Source organism: Pithys albifrons, chromosome 4 (assembly GCF_047495875.1).
Source record: "Pithys albifrons albifrons isolate INPA30051 chromosome 4, PitAlb_v1, whole genome shotgun sequence".
In the NCBI taxonomy this organism is placed as follows: Eukaryota; Metazoa; Chordata; class Aves; order Passeriformes; family Thamnophilidae; genus Pithys; species Pithys albifrons.
In genome coordinates, this window is record NC_092461.1 from 82,372,999 (window position 1) to 82,390,407 (window position 17,409).

Here is a 17,409-nt window from a genome sequence, read left to right on the forward strand (position 1 = left end):
TGCAATTATTACCTTGAGGAAAATGGGGAGGAAACAGCAAGATATGTGGAGTAAAGAAGCAGTTATTCTTAGGCCTGCCCTCACTGATGATCTTTTTGACAGAATCGGTTGAGGCTAAAAGCATACCTTAGTCTTTGAACAGAAGAAAAGAATCACCAAGATAACAAACAAAGGGACTGTAAAATATTTCCCTTAAGAGCAGTCCTAACAGCAGGGGCACATCTGTCCTGCCAGTTCACTTGGACAAGACCCTTTACAGCCACTTCATTATTTCTGTGTGTGCACAATGGCATGCAAGGTCCTCCAGACAAAACCTGGAGAGCTGTCTGCAAGGTGCATGGTTTTGATGAAGCAGAAAATGCTGCTTCCTATGGGAACAGGAGATGTGCCCTGGAGGCCTGATTCAGCAGCAGGGGGATCAGGTGAAGCTGTGTTACAAACTCAGGGGACTCTTGAGGAAAGAGGTTTCCCTCTGCATATACACCTCATGGAACATAGCAAGGCCACTGTTCTATCAGTAAGGTTTTGGTGCTAAAATTTGGGGAGATGGCAGCAAGTACACAATATACTGTTGCATATTACCTTTGTCTGTCTATGTTCTGTAATATTACCTATGAGGTATTTTAGATCTCAAGGGCTGAGTTTATTATTTTCTAGGGAAACACCTATTGCTGAGTTTTTGAAGTATTTTAAATGCAAATATAGTTCAAAGGGAACCTTCCAAGAGGCTTAAGCAGATCAGCCATTGAAATCAAAGTAGCACATGCTTATTCATATATTTTCAATGGAAGAAATATATGCCAGCTGCCCTCCCAAACATGGAAGTCCTGACCTGGCTCCCAGAAAAATTGAAAGAAAAACATCCATTAATCACAACAGACAAAAACATTTGCCCAGACAAGTAACTGAAATATTTGGTTTAAAGCTGTTTTAAATGGAAAATGTATCATCAGAATAATTATTGATTGAGCAGCTGTTCTGTATTATCGAATATCAGGAGGTGTGTGTGAGACAACAGCTGTAGCACAGTTTGTATATTCTTTATGTACTTTAGGGACATGCTTCCAAACATGGAGGAAATGAGAATGTAAATAAAGTGGGGAGATTTACACTGGGGGAATTTGATCCAAGTATATATTCCTGAGTGACTTTTCAAATTTATGTTCTTAGAGATCTTGAAAGGCATTAGCTTCTTGAAATCATTCAAGAACGAGGTATTTTAAATTGAACTGAGTTCAGACATTTAATATAAAGTTGATCAGGCATCCATTTGAAATGGGGATATATATATTATATATATCTCAGAGCTTTTTTTATCCTCAGTGAGCAGGAAATTTCTGAGTTTATGACTTCCTTTTTGCTAAACAAATTTACACTACCCAATGAGTAGCTTAAGGGGTGAACTACAAATTTTTCTGGATTTTTTTTCTGTTCATGGGATAGTTACTGACTGGCATTATCTGTTTGAACTACTACATTCCGCACACCAGGAAGTAAAAATTCCAAACAATTCCTAGCATTCACAGTCCTAAACTGGACTTTGATGCAGCCCAAAGGGATTCTTCCTTCATCCTTTCTCCTGCGTCACTAGGCAAAAGTTACTTCTCCATTACTCCCTGACTCAAGCCTTATTCTCCCATCTGGTGAAGGAAGCTAAGATAGAAAGTGATACGCATAAACATGCTGACCACATTTGTGCATTTAATTTCACAGGAGGATCAGAGCTCCCACCTACAGCTCCTATAAAAGTCTACACAAAGGTAGAGTTTGGAACTGAAAACATTCTTTGTGATGGACAAAAATGAAGACAAATTGAACCGAATATAAAACCTTTGATATCCCGAAATCTGACTAAGGACCTGTGTCTATTTCTGCTACATAATTATAGGCAAAGTCCGATAAGGGTAACCAACTAGTTTTAGTAAGTTCCCAGTCATCTTACAGAAATTCACAAGCTGTTTTAACCTAATAAGCAGTTCATCAGTCAAATAGAAACAAACTGCAGCAAATGCTCTACCATGCTAGATCTCAATCCCTTTTGGTGGTATTCCTCAAATAGATTGGTAAGGATCAACATCAATCTCTTCTCCTCCTGGTCCATATGAACTTTGAGCTTTGCCTTTAGGATATATAAAGAGAAACGAAATAAATACTTTACAAATATGTCATTATACCTCTAGCTACTGTGTGGAAAAATAACTGAGAATAAATGACACCCCTACTGAACAAGAAACCCCCACAAAAGATATACTACAAAAGTCCTTTTAGAGCTTTACCTAGGGCAAGAACAACATTCCTGAATTAGACCTTGAGGGTCAGGTCTGAACTTCACAGGAAATTTAGAGTTCCTGCAACTGATCAGGAGGGTTCTCTCTGGATATGCAGTGTTTAGAGCACTAAGCAGATGCCTACAGTAATTCCTGTCCTGAGTAGGGAGGATTATGATTCTAATGGAACAGCTTCTGTTCTTCAGCATTCCTGTGAACTTTCAGACATGCTCACCTTACTCATGAACCTAATCCAAAGAATGAGTGGAATAGAAACCCTCTGTCACTTCTCAAAAGTGCAATACTGCAACTCAAGATCCATGATCACAGGGATTCTTCAGATTTAATTAGTCACTTCTACATTTACTGGAAATCCTTATTTTGAAATGCCATCTTCTTTTGTTTGCGTAATTAAAAAAATATCACTCAACAAACTCTCAAGAAGTTTAAAACATTTTATATTTCTAAAAAAGGTCATAAGCACTTCTGTAATCCCTGGAAGAGATATGCAAGAGTGCCCCAGTAAAAAGAAAGCATTATCATTCAATCAACAGACTCACTATTGCTTCCTCTATTAGTATAGCAGATGTCCACAATTTGTAAATACTCAGTGCGAGAATATTTGATTGTCCATTACCAGATAGAGAATTTGAGATTAAAGAAATCAGTCCTAATACAGCCTTTGCTATTCCTTTGTTCCTATATCTTGTGGCTTCTACGGAAATGGAGAAGACAGAAACACATGAGGAAGATTTAACTTTTTATGTTGCAAAGCAGAACCACAGAATTACTGAATTCTCTGAGCTTGAAAAGAGATTTTAAATGTGTAAGTGTGCTCAAAGCAGGGTGAAAAATGGGTGGTTATTCTGAAAAAAAACCAAAAAGGCATAAGTGTAGGTCAACACTGGATACCATTCTCATTGAAGAGGTACAATCCGTACATAAAAATTACAAGATTTGCCTTTCTTTTTTATAATTAATTTTGGAATCAGCTTCTCTTTGTTTATTGTTAAAGTTCCTGTTAAACATGATTGTATAATAATTATAACTGCTATCTACAGTAAACAGTGTGACCAAAAACTATATAAAGAAAGCAGGACTGATATTACTATTCATGCTTTATGTGAGACTGAACTTCATGGAGTTAAAATCTGCCCTGCAGATATCCAAGTTTTTCCAAGAGAACTGGTTAATAGAATTTGACTTTACATTTTTCTCACGTCATCTGACTCCTGTAAAACTTCAAGAGAAAACACAAAGGTGTTGCTTAGTTGGGTAACTAGCCACCGAGAAAGATATGCTCAGATTTGTTGTTTTTACTAGAGTGAGCCTCTCCAAGTCCAGTGCTCACTCTGGGGAGCAATTTGTGGATATTTTGTTGAAGCATAGTACTCACAGGCACTCTCTTAAACCTGCTTTTCAATAATATCAGAAAGGAAGACAAGCCCTGATTATTTTCAGTCTGCTGATATCTCCCCCTATGTCATTATTAAAAGCTAAGCATAATTTACTGTACACAGAAGGTTCTGAGTATGCTGGGAGCATCAAACACAATGCAGTAGTTTCAGCAAGGGACTTGACAGCATCCATTTTCAGAAAAGAATGAGGATGGTAGTTTTCCTGAACTAGTATGGGTATTTGATTAACAAATGTATAGCTCTGTTGGACTGTAATCATAGCAGTTGGGAATCAGGCTCTTCAAATGGTTTTTGCCCTGTGGATATGAGAGGGGGATTTTATTCTCTTAAATGCAGAATCTCCTTCAATGCAAAGCCTTTTTTGATTTGTGGACAAGAGACAACAATTTATTTTACAAAGATAAAATATTGACAATGAATGATTGTTCCCCAAACTACAATGTGGCCTGAATTCTTAAGCCACTATCCCAGAAGCAACCTCAGCAGGCTCTTATTTTCCATTACTTTTCACGAGAACAGAACCTCTGCCAATTACTCCTAATTGTAGGGGAGACAGAAAGCAGTGAGGTAGTGATTCAGTAGAAAAGGAGTCAAGCTAACAATTGAGTTCACCACTATAAGGGAATAGTAACACATCACAGTTTTCACTACTAAAATGGGATGGAAAAATCAAAACAAGAATTCAAGATTGATTAGAATGTTCATCAGTCTTAAATGTTATCCAATATTACACCTACTGTATGATCCCTCTATCTTTCACAAAATAAAATTAAATCTGTACCTGGAGATACTGTCATGAGAAGCTGCTGAATCTAAACTATCCATTCTTTCAGTTGCTTGCAAATCACAAGCTTGACTGGGATTTTTATCAATTGTGTCCAGTCCTGATTCCTCAGAAAGTTTCATCATGTGGTTCTGGTAATACAAATGGATGCTTTCCCGTGTTGGAACATTTCCCTGTGGAAGAGAGTAGAGGTAGACATACATTGCAGGACAGAAGGGTATTCTTCAAGGAAGTAGTTTCTTCTGTCATTTGGCAAGGAACAGATTAAGGTCTGTTCAAAGAGCTGCCAAGTAAATAGTAACTCCCATTTGTAGTTCTTTTTCAGAGTGCAAGTCAGATTCTGACTTAAACTACCATGGCATGAAGTGTTTGGTTTTCAATCAAAATTGGAGTACCCATAAGTTTCACTATATATAGCCCCCCTGAGTCTGCTGGGCGGACTGCAGATCATTCAGCATGAGAATGAGGTATGGACTGAGACTATGGCTCAGTCTGTACTCCAGCAACTTTTGATGTATCTCTTTTTGATAGCTTCACTGACTGTAAGAACAATCATACATCGCATTAGTGGCCAGTAGCAGTATTTTTAAACAGAAAAGAAACAGGTCATGTACAAATTCATCTAGATTTTCATTAGTGTCTCAAAATCAGAATTTATTCATAAATTATGGACATAATTGGAAAACTATGAAAAATACACTGAAGACTACTCCTTCTCTGTGACTTTAAAATGAAGCAAGTTCATGAAAGGATGGTTTTATTAACTGTCAACCCAGATCTGGGCACAAAATCAAGTCTTTCTGGCTATGACATTGCAATCAGAATTCTAAAGGTGTGTCATAAGAATAAAACTGAGAATTTTATAGACTGTTCTTAGGCAGAAACACATCCAAATCATTCCATTAGCGGTTGCATTGACTTCAGATGATACACTGAGAGGGGAGATTTCTATTCCTGAACAGTCATTTTTCTGACTTATAATGAAGTCTTATGCAATGACTTTTTCCAGCTAAAATAATAAAAGTAGTCTAAAATATTGACTGTATTTCCTTTACTAATATTATTAGTTTCTAGTATTTTGACCATGGTCCTTTACAGTGCCCAAAAACTACAATATTCAAAATCTGATGTTTTGTGGAAGGGGAAAAAAAATTTAACAAAATCTGACACTCAGGTTTGTAATTAGGTTTGTTTGTATACAAGCTGTGTTGCTTCCGCAATGATAAATGTTTGTGCTACTATGACAGCCTGACTCTGAAACTAGCACAGGTTACATTCTAGCTCCACTGCAGACCTGGGATAAAGGATAGGAGTTGTGACAGAGAAAGGGCCACACAACTGATGGAGGACTTAATTTCAGGCTCTTCTGTAGCTGGAAGACATACCAAAAGAACTTCATACATCAGGTCTCTAACTCTACACTGGACAAAGAAACATGACATCATGAGGGCTGCCTCCCTTCTTGGGCAGCAATGACAGTCATGGGGCTGCTACAGAGACCTGGTGATGCTAAAGAAGTGCCCCTAGAACCAGAAGGTTTAGGATTGAAGTACAATATAGCAGCCTGTGCAAGGACATATGGCCTCTATTTTAATCAAAATAGCATCAGGATACTGGCAACGTGCAACTGAAATAAATAAATACTAAATCTACTAGGAACAAAGGATAGGAATAACTCAAAGAGCTGAGGTGCGAAGTAGCAAAGAACAATTCAAGTGAGGTCTCAAATAAATAATGGCCATAGAAAGGCAGTTAGCCTGGCTTCTGCATAAATTTTAAAACTGACAATCAGAGGCAGTGAGAAGGAATCACACTGTGCTGTCAGACATCAACAGCAGCTGGGCAACGTAAGGCTTTATTGAGGTCAAGAGTACTAATGTGTTTCTGACCTTTTTGACTAATCTCCGAGGTAGTCTGCAGCTTTTAACAAAAACTGGAAGGAACTAAAAATTCCACATTTCCAAAGAATAATTGGGTAGCTAGTAATATATATATAAATGCCTGTCCTTCAAATGAGAGGTTTATTCAGCTTCAAGAAATTATCTACTTCCACCTGGAAGATCCAAGTACATTTCTAATTACACTAGCAACATTAATCTTTGATAATAATGGGGTTTACTAACATACAACTAGCTTGTGAAGGGCCACATAACTTCATTGTGAGTGAAGAAATTTATACCTTTATGTTGTCAGTATTTTCTGACACAAGTTGGTCTACAAAAAGACTGAAATATGTGCATTAAGGTAGTTTTTGAGCTGTTTAAAATGCCATGCTTTTTCTTTCCTTCTTGAATCTATTTTGTCCCCTCAAAACCAGATTATGTGACAGAAGTGTTCCAGCCAAAATCTTATATCAACCTCTCAAAGAATTATTTTTCCAATAATTTGTTTTGTGTCCAGATAATAAATAATTTATTATTTATAAATTTATAAACTAACAAGCAATAAAAGAGTCCAGAGCTATTTTTGAAAGGCACGTATAAGTAAGATTTTTAGTTTTCCTCCTTACTACAGTGACCTGAAAAGACAACCTTTCATTTTTCACGAAGCTGGAAATGGCATTAACAGACAAAAGAGACCAAAGACTTTACCTTCTTAATCTCCCTGGTCAGCATACAGCGCTCAATTCTTAGCACAGTGGAGATATCGATGTGTTCTTTTGAGATGGAATTAAGCCAGGCTGTAAAACTGTCTAGTGTTGCTAGGAAAAGGACCCAAGTAAACTTCAAGATATTAAATATCCTCTTGATGATGTTATCTAAGGGAGAACAAAAGCAACAGAGAGTGAATGAACACAAATATCTTTTATAGTACTTTTGCCTGGAGTTAGATTAATTTTTCCTTTATTCTCTAATAATAATAATAATAATCCAGTCTGCAAGATCCTGTCATACTAAGGAATCTCTGAAGATGGCTGGAGGCCTTTTGGCTGTCTGGACCATTTTCCTGACTGTATGCCTAGGCTTATCATCTGGAAGCCCTTTTCCACCCTGTAAGTCCTTGGTCCTGCATTCATTAGTCATATAAACAGTCCCTGACTTAGAGACACTGTATGCATAGGTCTGTAAAATGAAACCCAAGGATTTGGGCATCTCCTGAGAATATTCAACATCCCCTGGTCCTATGATCTGAAAAACTGCTCAGCCAGTGTGTTGAGCTGAAGCCCTTAATTATCTATTCACTTGTGTGTGCTTCTTTCAGCACAGACTTGGCCTTTTGTGCTTGAACCTTGATGAGTTTTATAGTCTAACCTGTCTAAACAGTCTTTTGATCTCTCCCAGTTTTCCATCATCCTAACCACACCTTTTTGTATTTACAATTTTTAAAGCCTCTGTTTTTCTAAATATATGGCACTATGCCATCAATGATCTCAGATCAACTAGCACAACAAGGAAAAAATAGTAATTTAGAAAACTTTAATCTTGCACCATTTTGGCAAAACAATACAGTTTCCCATGAATAAGGTTTATATGTTTATACCAACAATAGTAGCTTTATTTTGCTCACAAATCTGTCTCAAATTATTTCTCATTTCAGTCATTCACTCAGCATTAGCAACTGCATTTCTCATCCAAAAAGCAGCACTTTCAACTTACTTTACTTCCACTCACAACCATACACTCCACACCAAGGTTCTCATACAGTGTTGCAAGTGTTCAGCTTCAGGTTGGATGGGGGTCTGAGCAATCTGGTCTAGTGGGAGGTGTCCCCGCCCATGGCAGGGGGATTGGAACTAGTTGATCTTTGAGGTCTCTTCCAACCCAAGGAACTCTACAATTACACGAATCTATGAATTACTGCAAAAATTATTTCCAATTAGCCAGTTCCAGAGCTAGTTGCCCCTGCTAGGTTGCAAACCCCAGAACATCAGTATAAGGACGAATTTTAGATTAGCCAGCCTAAGAAATAGTAGAAATCTGTCAGTGATCTGCCATTCAGGGTCAAAATGTTTGAAGTAGCTATAAGGAGCCAATCTGTGTGCTAGAACATGACGCTTTTAACAACTTCACTTCTTAGCCATACCACAAGACGGCGTGCAAAACTCCGTGGAGTGCACATTCGCCCCTTACAAAGACTGCAAAGGTGAATCTGTAATAAAGCAAAACATTACCTAGAGAGGAACATGTACATGTCTGTGGTTGTGAAGTCAGGGTTGTATGCATGTACATGTGTAGAGAAACTAAAGAAAAAAATTTTACTGGTACATGCCCAGAAAGTGGATGCTGAAACAGCAGTTTGTACCATTTATATAAGCAATGCCACAGAACTGATCTCCTACTCCCCCAGTGTAAGAGCATTTAGCCCCTTCTCCTGGTCATACAATTATTTTGATAATATTTTGCCATTTTTTTCAGGCCTTTTCTATGTCATTAAAAATTGGAGATATTGTATGAGTTATCTACTTAAATTTTATTCATTCAACATGCAGGTCTTGAAGTTAAGGAAATCTCACCATTAGAAATTATATGTAAAGCTGTTTCTGTCTACTTCAAGGACCATTCATTTCCTTTGAATTCCAAATAGAATTATAAATAGGTAAAAACAAAACAGCACTCATACACCAAAAAACATACAACGTATAAATATTATTTTTTAACCCACACTCTCCTCTCTAATATATAATTTCTGCCACTGACTTAAAGAGAAGCACAACACAGGATAAAATTTTCTTTTGTGTTGACCATCACTGGCATGCCATAGTCTTACCATGGTGCCAAGCACTTCCAGTCTAATCTGGAAGGTCATTTTTCTTTCTGAGATGGAGGTGATTTAGCATACATTTTTAATGACACTGTAGCTGTACTGGCACCTTTGCTGTTCTCCAAAACTTTTTAAAAATAATCTTTTGGGGATCAATTGCATCTAAACATTTTCAAAAAGGGAAACAAATACTTGCTTTCAGCAGAGAAGGGTCAAACACAGAGAAGGCTCCTCTCTACTTGACATTGTGAGATAGGAATCAATATAAGGTTTGTAATGATACTAACGATTAATTCCCAACTACTGTCTAATTTTTCTAACCACTTTCTTTAACAAATTTTGCTTTGGAATGGTCAAAGTATTTCAACAGAAATATAAAGCACCTTGAATTATTTCTAATACATATTGTTTATAAAAGCCCTTCTTTTTCCCTAACTCCCATTTAGCACCAACAGTATATCCCTGGAGATGTATTTGAGTGATTAATTTCTGTTTTAATACAGATAATTCATTGCCAGTAAGTAACAAATAAAAAGTCCACCAACTCCCCCCCGCCATGGCAATGCAACCCATTTATTTGAGACCACTGCCCTTTTGAGATAGAAATGACATCTTTCACATCCCTGTAACATCTTCTACCCAATGGCTCACTCAGGGACACGATTCTAACTGAAATTGTGGGAAACAATTTTAAACAGAGAAGAAAAATAACTTTTGATGACAAAGTCTCACTAAGGTAAGCCATGATGAAGACTTACTTAAGAGGAGAGTCTTTTCTTCTTCTACTACAGTTAGAAACAGGGAGCCAAACTTAGATTTATGAACTATTAAACTTTGTAGGAAACTTTCAATATGGGCAAGATCCTGCAAACTGCTGTCATTTCTTCTGTTGTGCAGAACAGCCCTAAGTCTGACTCTGAATAAGGAAGTATAAGATCAGGAAAACACAATTTTTTAGAGGTGACTATTTTACCTTGTTGAATGGGTAAGTACCAAAAAAAGCATTATATTAAGTTTGCTAAAACACACCAAAAACCCCCACAAGGTCTTTGTGCTAATAATAACATTTCAGACATTCAAAATCAATGGAGTATTTAACAGCAGGTTCATGTAATCAAGTCTGGAATCTAAGCTTAAGGTGTTCTAAAAATAAAATACACAGCAAGTGATCAAGTCTGAGCTGGCAGACATATTTACTAATGAGTATAGAGAATGAGAGCAGGACCTAATAGTCCTGGACTAGAAGTTCCTATAATAAAGGCTCACAAACCTCAAAACTGAAAATCTGACAGTGGTTAGGAAGTTATCACTGCAGTGGTTAGAGAGGATTTTGAGGCTTTGACACAAGCCTGAGATCATTGCAATGCTCTCTCTGTGATATGCCACCGCTCACAACTGCATTGTAACAGCAGAGAAACCCTTGCTCTGCCTTCATACCTGGTCCATCAGATTTCTTCTTGACAGGTTCCTCTTCACTGTCTTCACAGTCTGCATCAGTGCCACCTCCTGCAAATAGTGAGGGAAACAGTGAGTGTTACACCTATAGATGGGATAGTGTAAATGCCATTCAAGCTAGAAAATTTACAGTTACTAAGCAGTAGGTTCCTTACTTGCCACTATAACAGACAGGACATTTCCACTTCTAATGTGAGGGAACAATGCTGTCAGCAAAGGTTTTCATGGATCATCACTCCTCTATTCTAATTTGCAATGGCATTTTCTTACTTGATAGGTTGCTGTGCAAGATCATCTCTTGGTGTACATCCAGATAATTTCTCAGTCACTTTCAGCAGCCTCACCTTTTGCTGATTAATATTCAAGCTCACCTCTTAACCTATTGCAAAAGGCAACCTGATCTGTGCTCTGATCTTCTCCTGCCTCTGACTTACCAAACCTGAAGGAACTGAGTGGGATCTTAAGGTTGAAATGAAGAAGTAGAATTGGTTTGAAACTACCACGTGCTTTTATTTAGGCTTGCAGCAAAAGAATGATGTAGAATCATAGGCAGAACTGAAGAAGGGACAAATGACCTACCCTTTATCTAATACCCAATGACTGCAGCTGCAGCAAGCTCCTTCTTTTCGACAGGTGAAGATGCCAAATGGAGGAAACATCTACCTGATTCAGTCTGTATGGGCTTCCCATCTTCACCATCTACACTGACCAGAAAAGCTTTGGATTTTTCATTTTCTTGTTAAAAAAATTATAAAAATATGAAGAGATATAAACCACTTATAGATTGTTTTTTTTTCAGGGGCATGAATGATTTTATAGTGTCACTAAAACCCTATTAACATTTGCATGTTTTCCTTTTGGTACCTACTGAATTCTCTGTGAATTTAAGGGGGTTCACGGATATTTGGAATCCTCAGTGAGTACACCATGGAAAGTGAAAAATATTTCTAGATATTCCTCCCACGTATCAATTCAAGCTTCTTTAGGGAACAATATTTCTTTAGGAAAGGTGGCAAAAAGAAATAATGTGTGGCTATTTCATTGAATATTTCTTCTCCCTCATGAAACAGTTCTTCAACGCCTTTTCCTGGGAACACACATGAATTTACTATCAGAATTAGTGACTCTGGTCAACTCTAGACAAGCCTGGACAAAAAAGATAAAAAGATAAACCTTTTTATGAGATGAGGGAGTCAAAGTGTGATGTACTTGCTCTGCCTGATTCTGAACAAACACCTGGCATTTACAGTCCTATATTCTGGAATAATGCTGTTAACTGCCAGGTTGTTGGCTTTACAAAGTTATGTCTTTACACGGTTATGGCTTTCTATTCCAAGTACTCCCAAAAATGTTTTCATATAGCTCATGTTTTCTGCAATGTGTTGAATATTCCTATTTACCAAAAGTTCTGGGAATGTGTCTCGCAACTGCGTGGAAGTACATATATCCCATCTAGTTTATCTCCCTCAACATGTATTGTGCAGAGCAGAAGGGTATAGCTATGGCTGACTTTGTCGTGGACTGGTGCAGGGAAATACTGCCAGCCAAAGGCAAACACATTTTTCCAGTTCCCAGCCAGAAATGAGGGCACTTGTCCTCTAAAGCTCAGCTGTCTTTCATTACCAGGAACAACAGGCAATATACAGTATTATACTTCTTAAAACACAAAAGGTTACCTACCATCCCCAGATCCTTTACGTCTTCGCCTCTCTTTCCCAAAACTTTTCTTCTCTTTGCGCCTCTGTCGTAAGGCTGTTTTAGGGTCAGTAATCCAGGCTTGATAAACAAACTGGAAGGAAAAAACTCATTTATTTCAAGGTCCTTCATGTTCTGAGAGTAAGACATAGAATAAGCCACAAGTAAGATTATACAGTTTGAGTAACAGTATTCAGATCTGCAGAGGCAAGGAAATGTTTTTCATCCCAAATCAAACATCTACCCTGCAGATCTGCTGAGTTTTCATGTACTATTTTTGTAAGCATAAAACCAAACGTGAAAATGCTTGTGGTTGAGCCAAGTTTCATTAGAACCCACAAAAATTCATACTCTGAGCTTTGGGACTTAATACCTTGTTGTGCATATGGGATACCTCATCTGAATCTCTCCATTTAATTCTGTATTTCTACTTTACCAATTAACAGGCAAGATAGAAAGTAATGGAAGCTTTGAAAGAAAGTGCTGCAATCAACTAAGTAAAGTATCAAAAGATGTAGAGATATCCCTGTGCACGTATTGGTGTATTTTTCATAGTTTAGGTAATTTTCCCCCTCTTTAGATCCCAGTGGAATATTTATGGATTTATACACAGTCCCAAACCTGGCAGTCAGGAATTCCTCATATTGCATCCTGATTTTGACAATGCCTGTCTCTGTTGCTTCAGATAAGTCACTTATGAATCCTTTCGCTTAAATTTTTCCAGTTGTAAAATGAAGACAGTAATACTTACCTGTTTATCAAAGGGAATTTATGGACCAAATCCTGCTCATAGCACTCACTCAGATCAACAGTCTATTGACCTGTATGACTGCATGAAGCCTGAAATTGGCCCAAAATATTTATAAATGCTGTAGCAGTGGGGGGAAAAAAATTCAAAGTAAAAAAAAGTTGCTGAAAAGCAATTTTTGTAGTAGTTCTACTTCAGCTGTGAAGTAAGGTTACCGGAAAAAAACCAGCAAAACTCCTATCTTTTATCCCTAGATGACATAAAATGTATGTGAATAACAGCAACTAAAGTAACTTTATCTTCTCCACAACTCTTTAAGACAAAAGACGTTCTTTTGTTCATTTTATGATTTTCACTGAAAAGTGTTAATCATCTTCAATCGGCACTGCATTGTCTTCTATTTCTAAGCAACGCAGGCTGATAACAGAGACAGGGCAGGGAAGCAAACAGATGCAGGCATGAAGCTGAAAAAGCACAGCAACAAAACAGCTCTATTAATTCACAAGACAAACATGCAGACAGTGACAACAACATATGTGTATCTCAGTGAAGCTGGGACTGCACCTCATAGGACAGAATGGTAACAAATCTAATTGGTTTATTTATATTTTTAAAATTTTCCTATACATATTACTTTGGAACATTACAGGCATTTTTAAAAAATTGTCAAACTGACATAAAATGAAGAGAAAAATACTTTGCTCTGTTCTGTGGATGTATACAGCAATGCAGAGGAAATTTTTGGTATTGTAGACAAGCAGGCCCTCCTCCAAATCTCTCAAAGTCTGTACATTTATTTTTCTATGTATGAGTTGATCAAAACAAGCACCACATGAGAAAATGTGTGGGATCAGAGGCCCCAGTTTCTCGTTGCTTTATAATAGGTGTTTTCTAATGAAGTTGAGCTGGGGGGAATGGTGATAACTAATACCATATTACTTCCTGAAAATCAGAGACTGTCAACATGTGCTATTGCACAGTTAACTGTGAGAGTGTACGCTAACCATAGCTGCAGTGTGAATAAAGAAATTAGAGGTAAAAGGCAGGCTTGGAAGGGGATAAAAAAATTGAATTAAGAAAGGCATTTGATTTATAAGTTTAATGTAATTACTTATGCTAAGTAATGGATATTTTAAGAGCAGACTGGGTGCACAGATATGTATTAGTTAAGATTTTTACCACTAGACAAACTTTTAATTTGGTATCTTTTAGGCTTTGCAGCTGGTACACTCAATCTGTAACACTCACTCCTTACATATATGGAGTGTAAAATAATACACAGTGCTCAAAGATAGGAAATGCTAAATGTATTAAGGAGGACAAGAGAGGAGAGGCACAAATATTTTTATAATTATAATGGCCAGAAACGTAGAGAGTTAAAAAGGGGTTTGGAGCAGAATGTGAGTTTTACAAACCTTTTACCAGCTTTCTGAGATCAACTACCATGGTGCCCATAAGATACATGCAACTTGATGTGACCATCTTGTATAGTAATATCAGAAGAAAATGAGAATTGGGGTCTGCATTTTCTCTCGGGTTACACTTTTAAAAAGATAGACCACTTTGCCTGTGGCTTGAGCACTCCAAAACTATGAAATGTATTGCATTTACTAGGAATGAAACTTTAACCATCACTATTTTTTTAAATCATTCATATAAGAGGAAAAATGCAGATGAGGACAGAGATACATTATGTCAAGAACTACAGGATGGGTCACATGCTGAGCATTCGCAAAATGTCAAGTACCTTTGCTGCTTTGATTAAATACTGAAGAATAGTTTTGGGTAGTTTAATGATAGACTTTGGCAAGGCTAAAATGGCTGAAGCAAATTTTCCAATAGCTCTCTATAAAGAAGGACAAAGCAAGAGTAATTAGTAGAAAAGAAAATATTAATAAAAAGGGTCTACTGAATTACTGTATATAGATTATTAAGAACAAATTAACATTCATTTAATAAGACAAAAGATAATTTATGATGTTCACATTAAAATTTCAATAATATAATTCTTATCTGCCTCCATTCTCTAATATATAAAATCTTCAAGTTAAATCTTCAAGGAACTATTGCACACAATTTACACAGAAATAAAACTAATAACTTAAAAATTAAGAGAATCTACAACAATGTTCACTTTGCTAGTGAATGGTGATGGAAGGTGAATAAGGTATGTTGACCAAATCATGAACAAAACCTGTTTTCTGTTCTGTGCAAGTCTCTGAGTATATAAAGCCAGCAAACACCTTCATGTTGCACATACTGCAGAACAGACCACCTATACATCTGATCAAAATTTTGAAGGAATGAACAGATCCTCCATCCTCAAATTAATAGTTTCGGGACTGAGATGAACAAAAAACCTAAATCACAGAGTAAATCAAAGAATCTTGTTAGCTTCTGATCTCAAGTTTAGAACTCTTTAAAATTTCAGTGCTTGACACCACCACATCGGAACAAAATATTGCCATCAATTTTTTAAAAACTCAGCAGGAACAAGAATATAAAATTTTCTCTATATCTGCATGAACATCAGAAGGAAAAATGACCTAGAAATTCATGAGCCATTTCTATGGTTCAAGGTAAGTTAATGGAAAATATATTTTAAAAGTAGAAAAAATAGTAGAAAATAAAACTTGCTTATCCCCTTACTTTGATCCACATTTGGTTTGCTCTTATTAAGATCAGGAAATTTTTTTCGCTGTCATTACCATGCAGGCAGTTTAACAAATGTAATCAGCTGGTAATGTAATGTAGTGTAAGTATATAAACCAAAGGCAAACTGTATTAATGAATTAAATAAAAACTGTCTTCTTGTGATTCAGTGATGTTGTCTGTGAAGTTTTGCTTAAAAGCTTTTGTTTTTTGGAACAGAAGAGCATGGAGGCAGTTTCTTGCTCTTGTTTGGCTTGAACATTTAGTAAAACACCAGTTCTGCAGTGATGTGAGGTTGCACCTGGGTGGACATACTCATCTCCAAAAAAATACCTGTTTGCTTAAGCTTTGAAAGTTACAACCTGAAAAAGTTTTCTAGCATTTCTGAAAATTCTTTGACAAGTAAAACTTTAACCTTATAAGGACAAAACCAATCCTAGATACATGAGAATTTCACTAACTTCTTCACCCAAGTCTTTAACTAAAGTCACTACATTCATTATCTGGTATTGTCTAACATCAACGAGGAGCCCAGATAGGAAACTTCAGATATCTTCTTAACATCATAATATCCTCCTACACCAATAAATTTAAAATAAAAATATATAAATTAACACTGTCCTGAAAAAAAAGGAAAGAAAGTGATGTGATCTCCTTTGGTAATTTTAAATGTTAAGCTCTTTCTAACCCAAGGATATATTTCTCTGGCCCATTAGGATCAATAATAGTTATTAAGTACAAATTCTTTTCCATGAAAAGTTGCTTATTTTGGGGATAATTTCTTCATGGAATGATTATATCTACTTAAAACCGGAAAACCACTAGAGGCATTCTGTAGCAGCGCCAGAGGCAAGTCAGCTTCCTCAGTTGTCTTTATTGCAATGCAGAAGAAATAAAGCTCAAATTCTTAACCTTTGGGGTTTTTGTATTTTTCTTATCTTCGGGAATAAGTGAATGAAGATATGACTCCACTATAGTTTCTGCAGGAATTTGGCAATGCTTAAAACAGGCAAACTTGCATTTTAAATTGGCGAGAAATTTAATTTCCAATACTTATAAGGACTACTTTAGAGGTACTGGCACCTTTAACATATGAGTCTGTGTTATGAGAAACCTACATGTTTTCCAGATGTCAACTAAAAATTACCACGACGTACCTGAAATGCAGATTTTTTTCGAGGCTCTTCCTCTTCTTTTTTCTCCTCTTCCTCTTCCTCTTCACTATCCGTTTCAAACAAATAATAATTTCCACTTCTGACCACTAAGTGAAACAAAAGAAGTTCTTATTTTTCTGAAAAGTTCTATTTTCACCTCCTGTTAGACCTATGAACAGCCAGTAATTTAAAAATTCATAACCAGGAGAGGTGAAAGCAGAGAACAAGCACGAGATGAAAAGATCTCAGGCTATTTATTTGATGTTAGTCTGTGAAACTTTGGGCATGAATAAGAACTATACAAGAACTAAGGAAAACATCAGCATGAGAAGAAAATATAAAGAAAACGTTTGAAGTATATTAAGTAACAAGGACTACTTGTTTTTAAAAAGGAAATGGCAATTAAGTCTTAATTAATTGGGGACTGATGTTTGGTCATTTGAGGGAGTAAAGCCCAGCAGGTAAGTAAATGAACTTAGATGAACAGTACCACTGGACAAAAAATACAGAACTTCTCTTTAAAACACTGAGGCAT

At 36.6% G+C, this 17,409-nt stretch overlaps 1 protein-coding gene across 1 annotated transcript in view; it reads right to left on the reverse strand.

The window, feature by feature from the left end:
• The window catches only part of PIEZO2 (piezo type mechanosensitive ion channel component 2), a 306,402-nt gene that overhangs the window by 26,802 nt on the left and 262,191 nt on the right, over nt 1-17,409 (reverse strand). The window contains exons 32-37 of the mRNA XM_071554837.1: nt 16,878-16,981; nt 14,816-14,914; nt 12,306-12,414; nt 10,608-10,676; nt 7,061-7,227; nt 4,467-4,642 (exon numbers count right to left, since the gene is read on the reverse strand). Coding sequence (XP_071410938.1) covers nt 4,467-4,642; nt 7,061-7,227; nt 10,608-10,676; nt 12,306-12,414; nt 14,816-14,914; nt 16,878-16,981 — 724 coding nt within the window. The remainder of the gene's footprint in view (nt 1-4,466; nt 4,643-7,060; nt 7,228-10,607; nt 10,677-12,305; nt 12,415-14,815; nt 14,915-16,877; nt 16,982-17,409) is intronic.